General features: G+C 34.4%; 1 protein-coding gene across 1 annotated transcript in view; it reads left to right on the top strand.

Annotated features, from left to right (window-relative positions):
* Nucleotides 1-12,299, top strand: part of LOC114339675 (uncharacterized) — a 34,340-nt gene extending 22,041 nt beyond the window's left edge. The window contains exons 3-5 of the mRNA XM_028290342.2: nt 6,373-6,595; nt 8,693-8,822; nt 12,098-12,299. Coding sequence (XP_028146143.1) covers nt 6,373-6,595; nt 8,693-8,822; nt 12,098-12,251 — 507 coding nt within the window. The 3' untranslated portion in view covers nt 12,252-12,299. The remainder of the gene's footprint in view (nt 1-6,372; nt 6,596-8,692; nt 8,823-12,097) is intronic.
* The last annotated feature ends 4,032 nt before the right edge of the window (nt 12,300-16,331 follow it).

The following is a 16,331-nucleotide window of genomic DNA, read 5'->3' as shown; positions in this document are numbered from 1 at the left end:
AAAGAAATACGCCATCCTATTCGAAACTGATGAACTCTACCAGACTGTCTGCAACATACTTCGTGAAACATTCAAGAATTCTGCATTTGATCTTGTCAAATGCAACAACCTCTTAGAAGATATAAACAGTACAGAGAGACAAAAAGCCATCGTACAAGACTATCACCAAGGAAAAACAAACCATAGAGGAATTAACGAAACAGAAATTCAAATCAGAAAACACTATTATTGGCCAACGTTGAAAAAGGACATAGAAGAATATATTAATCTCTGCGATACTTGTCAAACAAACAAATACGACAGAAATCCCGAAAAACCGAAATTTATGTTAACCCCAACACCAACGAAACCACTGGAAATTGTTCACGTAGACACATTCCAAGCAGCAGGACAAAAATTCCTTACCATCATCGACGCATTTTCAAAATACGGACAAGCATACCCAATAGAAGGATCAAACGCTATCAACATTTTAAACGCATTCCTGTTATTCATCACACATCATGGACTACCACATATGATAATTTCGGACAGTGGAACCGAATTTAAAAATGGACTCGTTCAGGAATTCGTGGACACTCACAAGATTCTAATCCACTACACAACACCTGATACCCCGCAATCTAATGGAATGGTGGAGCGATTTCACTCCACAATCATAGAGCATCTTCGAAAATTAAAAGAAAAAAAGAAAACACTTAACATAAAAGACCAGATGCTTTACGCCATTATGGCATACAACAACTCTATCCACTCAGCTACCAAAGAGAAGCCCATCAACGTTCTCAATGGCCACATATATGCCCAAGATCCATTCGACATTGACATTAACAGAACACTTATAAATAATTACACACAGGAGCACAGACTGAAAACAAAAGAGATGTATAAAGAAAGAAATAAGAAATTACAAGAGAGCAAACAGAAAAATATTAAAAAATTTAACGAAAAACGACACTCACCTATAACATATAAACCAAGCACGAAAATCTACACTCGAAAAACAGTAAAACGAAACAAATTGCTCCCCAGATTTTCATCCAAAATAGTCAAAAATAACAATCCTGTTACTATTGATACCCAAGATACTACGGTGCACAAGAAGAACATTAAACATCAACCACCAATGAAAACTAACCCCAAAAATACTTTAAAGATGTATCTCAGTAACAGCCCAAGAAGTGAAGATCCAGGACCTTCGAGACAATCCAGGGATCCTTCCTGTTAAGATCGGAGAAGCCAGAATCCAAACTAGCACTCACGATTTCATCCACTATTTCCAATTAGAACCAATAGCACAAGAAATCGAAATATTAGAATCTCAATATCAAACTACAACCATAGCTATAGAAAATGGACTCAGCAAACCGTACTTCGACAGTCTACAGAACTTCGACCAAACATTGCAATATCTCCTCACAACAGCCCAAGAGAAACTCGACTCAATTTATCCAGCAACCAGAAATAAAAGAGGTCTTATCAATGGCTTAGGAAGTATTATAAAATCCACATCAGGGAACTTAGATCAAGAAGATGCAGTAAGATATGATGCTGCAATTCAGACACTTGAACTTAATCAACAAAATATTATTAGCAACATCAACAACCAATTAAGCCTTAATAAGAAAATAATGAACAACTATAATGAGACAGTAACGTTGCTAACCCACAATCAAGAGATAATAGCAGCAGAAACCAACAGAATCACAACGGATTTAAATCAATTCGTATTTGATTTCAACCACTACATGCAAGTTCGAAACGTTCTAGACCAGATGAATTTAGCCTTACAAACTATCATACAAATATTAGATGACTTACAGACAGCAATTACGTTTGCAAAAATCAAAACTCTTCACAATGGACTTATAAAACCAGACAAAATCAGATGGACCATCCAGAAGATGCTAGAACATCACCCAGCTTCTAAGCTACCATACCTCCAAGAAGAAGATCTGATGAAATACTACGAGATAGTAGAAGTAGATGGTTACTATTCCAACCATTCTCTAGTCTTTATCTTACATTTCCCCATTCTTCATTCCAAAGTATTTACATATTTTCATTTATATTCACTTCCAACCATCAACAATACAATAATTATCCCACCTGGGCCATATTTAGTTTCTAATCCGGAACTTTTTCAATGCATGGACCTACCATGCAGAAAAAACGAATTGAAGAAATTCATCTGTCCAGAGCAGTGATTCCCAACCGGGGGGCGATCGCCCCCCTGGGGGCGATAAAGCAAAGGGGGCGATATGTGGGGCAATAGAGAAAAGGGGGCGATATGGGGGGCAATAGAGAAAAGGGGGCGATATGGGGGACAATAGAGAAAAGGAGTCGATCAGCATCCGAGAAACAAGAAATGGGTAATTGAGAAAAAATACAATATGTACTTTCGATCGGATATACACAGGATAATAAAAGGTAAATATGAACCAATGCAGGTAATAACCAAACATCTCGTCTAGTAACAGAGGGCTATTAATCATCATACAATTTAATTCTACAGGTAAGTAATACATTATAATAAATTCTGCCTTTTCCTTTGATCGAGCGTTCGTATTGTGCGAACATCCACACAAAAGAAAAAGAGATACTAGTGGGATAAGAATGATGAGAGTAGCCTGCTGATCTGACGACCCTGCTGATCTGACTCGAACAATAAGCGAACGGCCGAAGTTGTGGTCGTCTTGTCATAAATGCAGTAAATAAAATTAAAGCAAAACCAAAGAATAATCGAATATTTCGTACACTCTGTGAAGAAAATGATGAGATATTTAATACATTACTACTACATATGGAAGTCCACCGGCTTTTTAAAGGTAATTGCTTACGACAGCTCTTCAGTCTCATGGATATTGTTATTGAATTTTTTAATACTACTGACCTCACACTGAGTACAGCCCAACAAGATAAGCGAAATGACATCACTTACTTATCAGATTTTGAAAAATTAAATGAAACGAACCTGCAACTACAACGAAAGAACATAAATATGGCCAAATCGAAGGGAGTAGTCGGAGCGTTCATTGACAAACTATCTATTTTTTAAGAAAATATACAGACAAGAGATCTCACTAAATTCCCAACTTGAAATCTTCTTGTAGTGATTCTCAGGATCTTCAAACATATTGCCTTGTCCTTCAAACATTGAAAGAAGATCTGCAGTCCCGATTCCAAGATTTGACTAGTCTGAAAACGCAAACTTGGTTTATCGATCCTTTCAGCGTGGACGTTGCAAAGCCACGTTTCGGGTTCGGGAGTGTGGGTATGAAAGATTTTGGCCGCGGATAAAAGAAGTGTATCCAATCTTGTGAAATGCAATCAAATTACTGTTATTAGCATTCTCCACAACATATCTAAGAGAGAAATGTTTTAGTTCTCTAGGTATATTGAAAAACAAACAAAGAAATAGGCTCGATATAATCGAAAGAGGGGATTTGAGGTTGCTATTAACCAACATTGAGCCAGACAAAATTATGTGAGCCAGCCAAAAATTATTGAGGGACGCCAGGCCCAAATGCGAAATAACCAATTATTACTAACCATTTATCATTTTACGAAATGTAAAAATAATTTAATAATAAAATGCTATGGGAACCAGGGAGACTTTTTACGCTTAACATCCTATTTCAAAAATGCCGTGACCAAAGAAAAGATGTATTTGCATGTCTCGTGGACTTCCAACAGGCATTCGATAAAGTACAGCATATAAAATTAATGCAAATATTGAAAAATATCGGAATAGATGACAAGGATATTAGTGTCATTAAAAATTTGTACTGGAATCAAACTGCTATCGTAAAAATTGGGATAAATACACCGATGAAATCTCCATACAACGAGGAGTCAGACAAGGGTGCATTTTGTCGCCAACATTGTTCAACGTTTACTCGGACCAGTTATTAAAAAGGCACTTGAGAGACAGCCATATGGAATAAAAATCAACGGGGAACTACTTAATGTGATTAGATATGCAGACGATACAGTAATTTAGTCAGATACTATTGAAAGTCTCCAAATTCTGCTTGGTCGTATTCACGAGGTAGATGAGGAAATGGGCATTAAAATAAAATAAACTCAAACAAAACCAAATTTTTAGTGTTTAGTCGTGACTCACATCCCGATGCGAAGCTTCAATTAAACGGAGTCCAAGTTGAGAAAGTTCACAAAATGACATATTTGGGAACTGTGATAACGGACCAACTAGATCCAGACTAGAGATAAAACGTAGAAGAGAAATGACTAAAACTACTTTTATGAAAATGAAGTCATTTCTTTGCAATAATCATCTCAGTTTAGAACTAAGACAAAGAATGGTTAAGTGCTATGTTTGGTCTGTACTTTTGTATAGTGCAGAAGTATGGACACTAAAAGTATTGATCATGAACAAAATTGAAGCATTGGAAATGTGGATTTATAGACGAATGCTGAAGATACCTTGGACAGCAAGGAAAAATAATGAGGAAGTACTAAGGAGGGTCAACAAAGATAGAGAACTGCTAAAGACTGTTAAACATCGAAAAATGTCTTATCTAGGACATATAGTGAGGGGAAGTCGATATAAAATATTACAACTGATCCTTAAAGGAAAAATAGAGGGTTAAAAAGAGGGTCTTAGTTAAAAAACATACGAGAATGGACTCAGATACCAAATGCAGGACAATTATTCCATATTGCAGAAGATCGAGAAGCCTTTGCAATGGTGATCGCCAACTTCGGATAATTCTGATATGGCACGTGAAGAAGAAGAAGAAGAAGAAGAAGAATAAGAAAAATAAATAAATATTGTACTGATTAATTACTTTTGTTTTGATTTAATTGGTGGGGGGGGGGGGGGCGATTATAGTATTCACAACTGGTGAAACCTGTCTAAGGGGGCGATCAAGGGAAAAAGGTTGGGAACCACTGGTCCAGAGAAGTTCCCTCAAGAAAATACAGACACCGATGACTGCATAAATCAATTCCTAAAATTATCCAACGACGCCGCTCAATGTCAAAACGTGCCGATCACAATTAGCACAACAATTATCCAAAAAGTATCTGAAGCCCACTATATTGCTGTTTTTCCAAAAGCTACTAAAATTTCCACCCACAGTTCTACTTCCAAAATTGAAGTACTAGAAGGAACATTCCTGATAGAACTACCCTCAGGATGCGAGTTCAGAACCAACAACGAAGTTTACATCAACTCCAAAGCAGCAGTAAAAGAAGAACCTTTAACCCTGCCAAAGATCCAAATTAAATTCCAAGGAGAAGATCCAACAGTGAAGCCTCTAAAGTTAGACAGAATCCAATTAGATGAAATGCATAAACTCTCAACCGAAGAAGAAAGACTCCAACCCGTGTCCCTAACAACAATGGACCATTATCATCTGTGGACACCACCAATATATTTCCTGGCAATTGCCCTTATCATTCTCCTGGTTTACAAATTACGAGAGTTATGGAAAAAGAAGAAAATGGAAGAAGACGAAGAAGAAGAGGATGTAGCCGATCCGGATTCAGTTTTGTTCATCCCTCACAAAACTTCTCAAGGGGATGGAGAAATTATGGTGCAATATCCCCAGAGGTCAGCGATCGCAATCAGCAGTTTTACCTTTTATATTCAGCATTTAGATTTTATATAAAAGTAATATCATTGTAATTAATTTCAGTTATTTTCGATCAATTAAAAGTGAAGTATATTTGTAAAAGTTAATAAAGGGTCTTTTTAAAAAGTACAGTGAGTTTAAACCTTTAAGTCGTATTTTGCTCTGAAACAAGTTTAGGTGCTGATAGAAAACAAGTTTAGGTGTTAGTCTCTTCATTCAGATTTTCATAAAAAAATTGTAGATATATGTGTCAAGAGGCTGATGGGTCTATAATTTTCTAATTTAGTAATAAATTTTTTCGTGTAACAAGACTATCACTGCATTGTTCCAGTCTTTTGGGATCATACCCACATGTAAGCATTTATTAAACAATTCGCTTACAGATTTTAATAGGATTTCTCCTCCTATTTTTATTGCCTCAATAATGAGTCTATCCTCACGAGGCGATCGATTGTTATCCATTTCTTCCTTTAGTGCTGCTCCTACTTCTGCCACTGTAGTGGGTAAAAGTACTTCAGATCCCTGATTTATGAGAGTCCTTACTCGTGTCGGGAAATTGTCTTGTGGTCTTTGGCTGGTACAGAGGTCTTTATAAAACTCTCTAGTTATTTTCAGAATGTTCTGTTTGTCTGTTGTTGCCTTTTCGTCTTTGTCTCTCAGCTTATTTATTTCTTTTTTACTTTGTGTGAGTTCTCTCTTAATTAACTCTTAATTTACTATAGCAATATTTCTTCTCATCCTATTTTATTAATAATTGTAAACAAACTTACAGGATACCATCGACGACCTCGCCAACTGCATTGAAGATATCACCATTGGTGATAGTACCGTCTGCGCTACCGCCCAACGTGCCATTGAAAAATGCGCCAAGCCAGTCATTGAATTAGTTAGCGGATGTTTGCCAGATGAATCCAAAGAACTTCCCGCCTTAGCTGAGGGAGTTGTTCTTGCTATTTGGAAACAAGCTTGCGCTTCTACAGTAGAACAAGTATTGGGTAAGTTGTTTCTTGAAACTTTGAAATTTTTGGGAAAGAGATAATTGTAAATAGGTAGGGTATATTATGCCTCAATATCTTAGTTCTTGAGGAAATAATTAGAAAAACCAAGGTAATTGTTCATATAAATACCAAAAGAGTACAAGTTACTGCATATGCAAATGCTGTAGCTATTTTAGTAATAGTAGCAAGCAGCGACTAATGAAAAAGTTCAAGGAAACTTTTCCTGAAGCTCGAAAAAGAGGGCTTAAAATAAACGAAACAAAAACGAAGTACATCACCGTCAAAAGAATACCTGACAATGAAAATAATATCCAATAGACAACTATACCATCGAACGTGTGAATCTTTTCACGTATCTGTGTATAAAAATCAATCAGAAGAATTCCGTAATAGCTATTTGTATAACAAGGGAGGAAAGTGTAACTTTTCCTCCCGAGAATGAAGTTTACTGCCCGACGCGTAGCGGAGGGCAGTAATCATTCAAGGGAGGAAAAGACACTTTACTCCCATGTTATACATATGGTTTTTCCACCTTCCTCAAATAACAAGTCATTTTTTCATTTTTACTTAATTTATTTATGTAACTAACCAACAAAATTTATTAGAACTAAAACTAACAAGTATGTACAATATAACTGTCAACTGTCAAATATAAGTCAAATTATTAATGTAAACATTGTTAAATCAAAATAACAATTTACTGTTTTTTACCATTCTGCAAAATACAGGGTGTTTTATAAATAAACGTTAAAATGTATAGATACTTCGTAATAGAAAATAGATATTGTACAGGGCGTCAATAAGTTATATTTCATGAATGAAATACCATGACGTCACTTTTACTTTTCCTCCCTAGGGAGGAAAAATATTTTCCTCCCTAGGGAGGAAAAGTACAGCTTTGCTCCCTATAATCAGGTCTGGAAAAGTATACTTTCGGAAGAGGTAGGTGGAAAACATTTTTTCGTTTATTCCGTATAGACCAGGAAGGATCTGTTTTTGGGTTGATGTGAGAGGTGTAGCATTCGGATTTTTGCGGACTAAGTTAGGTGATAACTTCGTTCATAATAAATATGCCCGGAACATTAATAAAAAAATAAAATATTTAAAAATTTCGTTTTTTTTCTACTTTCTTTGCATATAACTTTAAAACGATTCATTTTGTAACAAAGTCGTATAGGAATAAAACAAAGATAATTAAATTTTCTATCAGATACGATTGGTTAAAAATGTCTTAATTTAACACCCTTGCAATCTAAACTTTTTTTTTAAATTAAATTTTTTTAAAATTTTGCACAACAAAAACTAGAACATACAAAGATTTGTCAATTTTTTTACATATAAAGAAGTACTCCATCTATCTAATGCACTTTACAGAATTGAAATCGGATTATTTAAGCAGCCTCAGCAATGTTTTAAAGTTATAAACTATTTTTTTGGCTTATAAACAAATTAGTGCTGTGTCCAGGAGGGGGTGCTACGGGCTCCTTTATTTAAATGGACTTACCCAAGTTTTTTTATGTATTTTGACCCGTAGAACACGAATTTTTTGGGTAACAGTTGATCCGGATGTCGATAAGATTGTTATAAACAAAGAACTTGAGGAATTACATAACATCGATTTTTTGTAAAATAAAACAGTTTTTTGTATTTCACAACCGCAGTTTTGGTTAACATCCTGAAGAGCCGTAAACTGCAGTAGTTGGGACATATAATGAGAAATCAAGGCAGATACGAGCTGCTCCAATGAATTTTGCAAGGTAAAATTAAAGGAAAAAGGGCCCCATAACGAAGAAGAATATCCTGGCTTGGTATAACCTGAGAGCATGGTATAGAAAGACCTCAACACAATTATTCCGTATAGCAACCAACAAAATAATCATAGCCAGAGTGATCGCCAACGTTCGGAACGGACAACCACCTTAAGAAGAAGATGCCATCATGATAATATCCACACTTGGCACCTGATGTGAAAATCAAAAACCACTTAAAAATTTTAAAAACTACTTTAAACTTAGCGAATAATTATTATTCAATATGTGTAACTTAAAATAAAGAAGAAAAAACATACAAAATTATCATTTTTACTTATTTTAGAATTATTCAATCCATGCCAATGGAAGAGTTTCTCAAGTCTTGAAAAAATCGAATCCTGCAAAGCTGTCCCCACTGAAGTTGAAAGCTGGGATCACAGTAAACAGCTTCCTACCACTGAAAACATTTGCACGTGAGTATATTTTTTTTACTTTATAATTGTAAATTTTCTTCCATCCATCCATCCAAGTCATGAGAAGAGTCAACAAAAGACTGGAAATATTGGAACCCATCAAGACACGAAAGCTGCAGTACCTGGGGCATGTTATGCGTAATGAGAGATACAACATACTTCAGTTGATTATACAGGGGAAAATCCAGGGCAAGAGAAGTGTAGGAAGGAGACGAATCTCGTGGTTGCGTAACTTAAGGGAATGGTACGGATGCACATCAACCGAACTATTCAGAGCAGCAGCATCTAAGATCAGAATAGCCATGATGATTGCCAACCTCCGTCGCGGAGATGGCACGTGAAGAAGAAGAAAAGATCCACCCAATGGTACTACAGGCCAAACCGGGCATTGGCCTCCTTCAGCAAGCTTCTCCAATCATCTCGATTTACTGCTGTTCTTTTCCATGAACGCGTTTTTAGGAGGTTTGGGTATCCTCATCTACTTCGTCTTCCCCTCTCATTGTTGGTCTTCCAACAGGTGTTTTTACTTGTATTCTTGCATTTAGTAATTTTCTGGGGATTATATTCTCATGCATGCGGACCACGTGCCCTGCCCATCGTAATCTTTGCAGTTCAGTGTCTTGTGCTAGAGTTGGTTCGCTACTGTATTGTTCGCATATTTCTTTGTTGTTTTTTTTTTAGAAAATTTTAAAACCTGAAAATTAATAGTCACGACGTAAGGAAATTTTAAATTCGTTTAATAAAAAAATAGTTGATATCTATTGGATGACTTGTAATTATTGTTGTTATAAGCAGAATATCTGTGTGTGTGTTCACAAAGAGGGGATGGCATTAGATAAACTTTTTGCCACAGATATTTGAAAGTTGAAGATTGAAGATGTCATATTAAATTTTTATTTTAGAATCTTTAAGAAATTGTATGATAATATCATTAATAGTTTTGGTATTGAAGCTTAGTAGATGTGAAATATTCAGCGGTAAACTTACATTCCGCTCCTGAAGTCTAGCAATTAGTGCTTTCGTATGGTTTTTATTAAGTTCACAATTAAAGATTATATGATTTAAATCTGCAGTAGAGTAGTTATCACATGAACAGAGAGAGTTGATACGCATTCCTATTTTAGCTAAATGTGCAGGAAAATTGCCATGGTTTAATCTTAAGCGACTTAGGGATGTGGAATAAAATCGGGTAACGTGATAATCAAATATATGTGGGATATTTTGCGGAAGTTGTGGGTGTATGTTAGTGTATGGATTCCTCGAAGTTTGTACAAACTTAAGCCAAATAGTTTCCCATTTTTTTCTTAATTTTTTATGCAATTCGGGAATGTAATCGCTGGAGATTGTTAAATCTACTATTTCATTTAAAGTTGCTGAATTCTTTGCCATTTCATCCACTATCTCATTTTCTTTGATTCCGGCATGTCCTTTGTATCTGTATGTGCAAAATTATAAGTGGTAGTCTAATATACATAAAATAAATTAAATAAGCAAAAAGGGAGTGAAGGTTTCCGAGAAGCTTCCGTATACTATTTACCGATACTATTTAAAATTAATATCTGTGGCATAAGTATTAAGTCGACAGAACCAAAAATGCAATAGAATTGAAATCGATCTTGAAGAGAAATAAGTATACTAGTCCCCAGTACACCATCCTTTTTTGAAAATGAGTACAAAAATCTGAAACATTGTTTATGGGCTCGTTTTGTTGCGTGCACTATGGTACCAAATTCAAAAATAAGGAAAAATAGCAAATTTCGTTTTTTATAAGTTTGGGTCATTTTTTTTTTGTCGGCTGCTTACTTTTTAATGAACACGTTTTATTTGAAAGTTAAAAAAATTAAAATTACAACTTTTTTAATCGCAAAACATAAACTGTCATAATTAACATATTTACGTTGTCGGACTAAAGAAACGTGGCTGTAAATTTGTCGGACAAGAGATCGAGAATCTTATGTAATTAATTATAAGTACCTACTTTCATTAGAAAATAAAAAGTTTATAATAATAAAACTGTACTCCGCTAGAGTGACATCTTCCGGGTGTCGGACTCGACGATCGCTCCCTCTTTTTTGTCCGACAAAAATAATTTTTTATTTTAACGTATAATGTTTTGACTAAAATTAAAAATTATAGTTTTGCAATAACAATACATACATAATCGCACTGGAGCTACCAATTTAGGTGTTGTGCGTGCGGGAACGCCTCCAACCTGCACTCTGAAAATTTTTAGAAAGTGATAGACTTGCTCAAAAGAAGCAGTTAAGACCATTTTTAAGACTTTTATAGCCATTTTCAAAAAAAAGGACGATGTACTGGGGACTATTCACTGTACTCTAGAGAAGGAAATCTTTGAGGAATATGTGGGGAGGAAACTGCATGAAGAATATTAAAAATTAAGTCTTGAAATGCATACCTACACAAAAACTATTGTCTTCTAATAGTAGTTGACCAGTAAACATCCTAATAGAATAAAGAAATAGTAACTCTTAATGTCTATAGATACTTAGTGAGTTACATTTGATATAACAGGAAACACGACAGAAAAGTCAGACAATGAATAACACTCATAATAACAATTTCCAACTCAAGCGGAATATGAAAAAGTTCTGATATTGGAAAATAACAAAAATGTAACATACAAGTAGTCTAAGCTATGGTTCAAATACAGACAGAATCCTCGAAAACAACAGAAGAAAATTCGAGGCAACAAAAATTAATAGATTTGGACAATCTTTGACCATATATCCAGAAAGAGCAGCATTTGAAACAAAATTCTTTAATAATAAACAATGAGTGCTAGAGATGTGTGGAAGGTCCATAGAAATAAGTATATATTTTAGTAGAAAATTATATCTTTGTGACAGAAGAGACCAATACTAAATCGTATAATATATTTCATGGTATAGAAGCAGAAGATGCAGGATTTGATACAAATCCTCAAAACAGAAAACAATACAGACACCGACACAGCAAATCATAGCATCTATAAAAATATTAAAATTAACACTTAGACTGTCACCGTAGTGAAAAAAAAGTTCCTTTCAGTCGGGAATATTTTCATCCTGCAATATTTACATACAATCGAGAATCAATATTGTTGATTCTCGTGGCTGTAGGATCAAATTGCCCGTGCATCACGGTATGCTTCTAATTGCAGTCAACCTGTTAAGAATTTCTAACAGCAGTTCTTTTACGAACTCTCTGTAATATTATCAGTAGTCGAGAATTTGTTTAAACTATGTTTGCTAACCAAAAAAATGTTTTGATTTCAGACTCTTGCCCAAAATCAAGAAATGTTCCTCCGACTTCCACGGACAGTACTGCAAGAACCCAGTCACTCTTAGCTCTTTCGCCAAATTCCACAAAGCCATTGAAACCGAGACTGAAAAAATTTGCCACGACCCTGTCAAAAACGAAGTCGCTTAATTTATGAATGTTAATTTTTGTTAAATAAATTTTATACTCATCTTTTTATCACTTTATATTTTATTTAAAACAAATTTTTAGCCAGCTTTACTTGTTTTTTGAATAAATAAACTTAGATTAATTGCTAAGAGTTGCACTACGAAGGGACATACACATATAATTACAATATGGTTTACAATTTTGTTGCATCTACACTCAAAAAATTTGCAATTCTTTGTTGCTGGTATAATGGCATCTTTCGAAATAGACTCTTCGAAAGCCAGGTTTAACTGGGAGTGATATTACTGAAAGGAAGCCAGCGAATTAATTATGCTGCTGCTTGTGCTACACAAATATCCCTGGTCAACATATTTGAATCATATGGTCTATCAATGCACGTTGATTCTCCTACAAGGATTACAAAAACTTCAACTACCATTATTGATTATATTGTCTCAGATTTCTCACCCCGTGATGTCTGCGCTACAACTGTTAATGCGGGACTATCTGATCATGAAGCGGTTTATACGAAGTTTAACATCTTTAGCAAGTCCTCCTCGGAAACTCGACGTTTAGGCAGGATTTTTTCCGGTCGGAACTTTCGTAAATTCCAAAATTTATGCTTAACCTCTGAGTGGCACTTTCCTTCTATGGACGTCGATTATAATTTCAGTGATTTTTTGAATAAGCTTGTCTGTATCTTCAATAAAGCATTTCCTTTAATCACAATTAAGCAAAAACATCGCAAACCCTGGACTACCAAAGGTGTCCGCATATCAGCCAAAAACATGCGTTCAGTACTGTATATCAAGAAATTTACTACCAACGTCTCTGTTACGGAATATATCACCAAGTACAGGGCAATTTATTTAAAACTTATAAAATCGGTTAAAAAATTGTACTATTAAAATCGTCTCAGAAGCTCTAAGGCACAAATCGTCTCAGAAGCACATCAAAGAAACATGAAACGTAAATTACGTTTCATGGAAATAAAACAGTGCTAAACAAATATACGTCTGGCCATTTATGAAACTCTCCGAAAATAAAAATGTGTCATGAGCATGAATCACACTCGTTTCATTGGTAGGCGGACTTTGAGATTTGTTTAGCAGTGTTTTAGTTTCATGAAACATGTTTTTCGTTTCATGTTTCATGTTTTTCGTTTCATGTTTCTTTGGTGTGCGGCTCGGCTAAAAGTGTTGCAAAAGAAACTTGGTCCATAATAAACGATCTTCGTAATAAAACTCACACAGCTCAAACATTTTCCCTTCCAGACCCAGAAAATCTAAATGAATACTTTGTTAATGTGAGTAAAAATATAACATCAATTATTGTGTCACAACAAGATTCCATTTTCTATCTCCCTAATTCAAGAAAGGTTTCGAATTCATTCTTTATAAGACCGGTTGATAAATCTGAACTGATCCAAACAATCAATAGTATCAAAAGCAAATTGCTGTAGTACCGATGGACTATCCATAAAAATTTTCTCAAATCTCCCAGACAATGTGTTGGGAGTCCTCATCTTTCTAATTATTGATTCTTTTGAGAAAGGTAAATTTCCAGAGTGCCTAAAGACGGCCATCATTATTCCTCTTCATAAAGGTGGTGAAAAATCTATTGCCTGCAATTATAGACCTATTGCATTACTACCGGTACTCTCCAAAATTATTGAAAGACTCATAAAAGCCCGACTTATGTCCTTTCTCGTTGATAACAAGATTTTATCACAAAATCAGTTCGGCTTTTTAAATAATAAATGTACCACCGATGCCATGTTTTCTATACTACATGAGGTTTATCAAGCAGTAAACAATAATCTCCACACTGCCACTGTTTTTTGTGATTATGCCAAATCTTTTGATTGTGTAAATCACGACATTTTGATAAAAAAATTAGATTTCTATGAAATTCGAGGTATTTCTTTGAACTGGTTTCAATCTTACTTGGATAATAGGAAACAACTGGTTAGAGCAAATGATACAGACTCTAGTCTCAAAAATGTTGTATGTGGGGTACCACAAAGTTCAGTATTGGGTCCTCTACTTGTCCTTATCTTTATTAATGACATCACTAGTTTAAAAATCGATGGAAAAGTTTTTCTTTTTGCTGACGATACCAGTATTACTTGGAGCAACTCAAATATCGCAACTCTTCATGCTACTATAACTTCTGATCTACTCACAATAAAATCCTGGTCACATTCTAATTTACTCTCTTTTAACGTAGACAAAACAGTAGCATTACCCTATAAAGGAACTCTTCAACCCTTACCTCTTCATAACAACCAGATCAGTATCGTTGATTCTTTAAAGTTTCTTGGTATTTTTTAGATAGCAACCTTAAATGCTCCGTTCATATCGATGTGTTAAGCAAGAAACTCCTCAGCTTGCTTTGCAATAAGATCTATGGAAATGGATTTAGCCTCTTCCAAAATATCATACTTTTCATTGTTCGAGTCCCATCTTCGATATGGTCTGCCTTTTTGGGGTTCTGGTACAGCTGCCTAATCCGATGTTATTTTTAAATTACAAAAAAGAGCAATAAGATATCTGTTTGGGCTCAGAAGAACAACACATTGCAGAAGCTACTTCAAAGATCACAGGATTCTAACATGATCTTTTTTGTATATTTTAGAAACTGTGTGCTTAATTCGTAAACATCTATATGTCTTTCCAGCAAGACCTAGACATGACTATTCCACCAGAAATTCTACCTTTGACATCTATTTACCGATCCCATCCAGTGAGTTAGTAAAGGAATCTATATTATATTCTGCAAAAAAACATTCAATAGCAGAGTTTCTTAACCAATAACTAGAAGTTACAGTATTCTTATGTATAAGTAGAATCTTAATCTACAGGGTGTAACAAAAATACAGGTCATAAATTAAATCACATATTCTGGGACCAAAAATAGTTCGAATGAACCTAACTTCCTTAGTACTAATATGCACATAAAAAAAGTTACAGCCCTTTGAAGTTACAAAATGAAAATCGATTTTTTAGAATATATCGAAAACTATTAGAGATTTTTAATTAAAAATGGACATGGGGCATTCTTATGGCAGAAAAATCTTAAAACAAAATTATAGTAAAATTTGTGCACCCCATAAATAATTTATGGGGGTTTTGTTCCCTTAAACCCCCCCAAACTTTTGTGTACGTTCCAATGCAATTATTATTGTGGTACCATTAGTTAAATTCAATGTTTTTAAAACTTTTTTGGCTCTTAGTATTTTTTCGATAAGACAGTTTTTATTGAGTTGCGGCTTCTTTTTTAATATGTTTACATAAAATTTTTATGGGGGTTTTGTTCCTTTAAACCCCCCAAATGTTTGTGTACGTTCCAATTAAACTATTGCTGCGATACCATTAGTTAAACACAGTGTTTTTAAAACTTTTTTGCCTCTTTGTATTTTTCTGATAAGGCACCTTTTATCGAGATGTGGCTTCTTTTTAATATGGTTCAAAATATACCTAACAATGTAAATCATAAATAAATTTTCATATTATTAGTCTCCATAATCGTACTTAATCATATACATGTGGTGGATTTGACAAATTTTCAAAATATATCGATAAAAAGTCGACTTTTCGAAAAAGTACTAAGAGACAAAAAAGTTTTTAAAACATTTTGTTTAACCAAAGGTACTACAATAATAATTAAATTGGAACGTGCACAAAAGTTTGGGGGGGGGGGTTTAAAAGAACAAAACCCCCATAAAATTTTTATGGGATGTCTAAATTTCACTATAATCTTTTCTTAAGATACTACTGCCATAAGAATGCCACATGTCCATTTTCAATAAAATATCGCAAATAGTTTTCGATATATTGGAAAAAATCGATTTTTATTTTGTAACTTCAAAGGGCTGTAACTTTTTTTATGTACACATTTGTACTAAGGTCAGTTAGGTTCAGTCGAATTATTTTTGGTCCCAGAATATGCGATTAAATTTATGACCTGTATTTTTGTTATATATATATATATATATATATATATATATATATATATATATATATATATATATATATATATATTCGGTTTTATAACGTCTTACGACGTTGTCCGACTCCCAAACGCCACTGTATTCTGTCC

Source organism: Diabrotica virgifera, chromosome 4 (assembly GCF_917563875.1).
Source record: "Diabrotica virgifera virgifera chromosome 4, PGI_DIABVI_V3a".
Classification (NCBI taxonomy): Eukaryota; Metazoa; Arthropoda; class Insecta; order Coleoptera; family Chrysomelidae; genus Diabrotica; species Diabrotica virgifera.
This window is presented reverse-complemented; position numbering and strand designations above follow the sequence as displayed.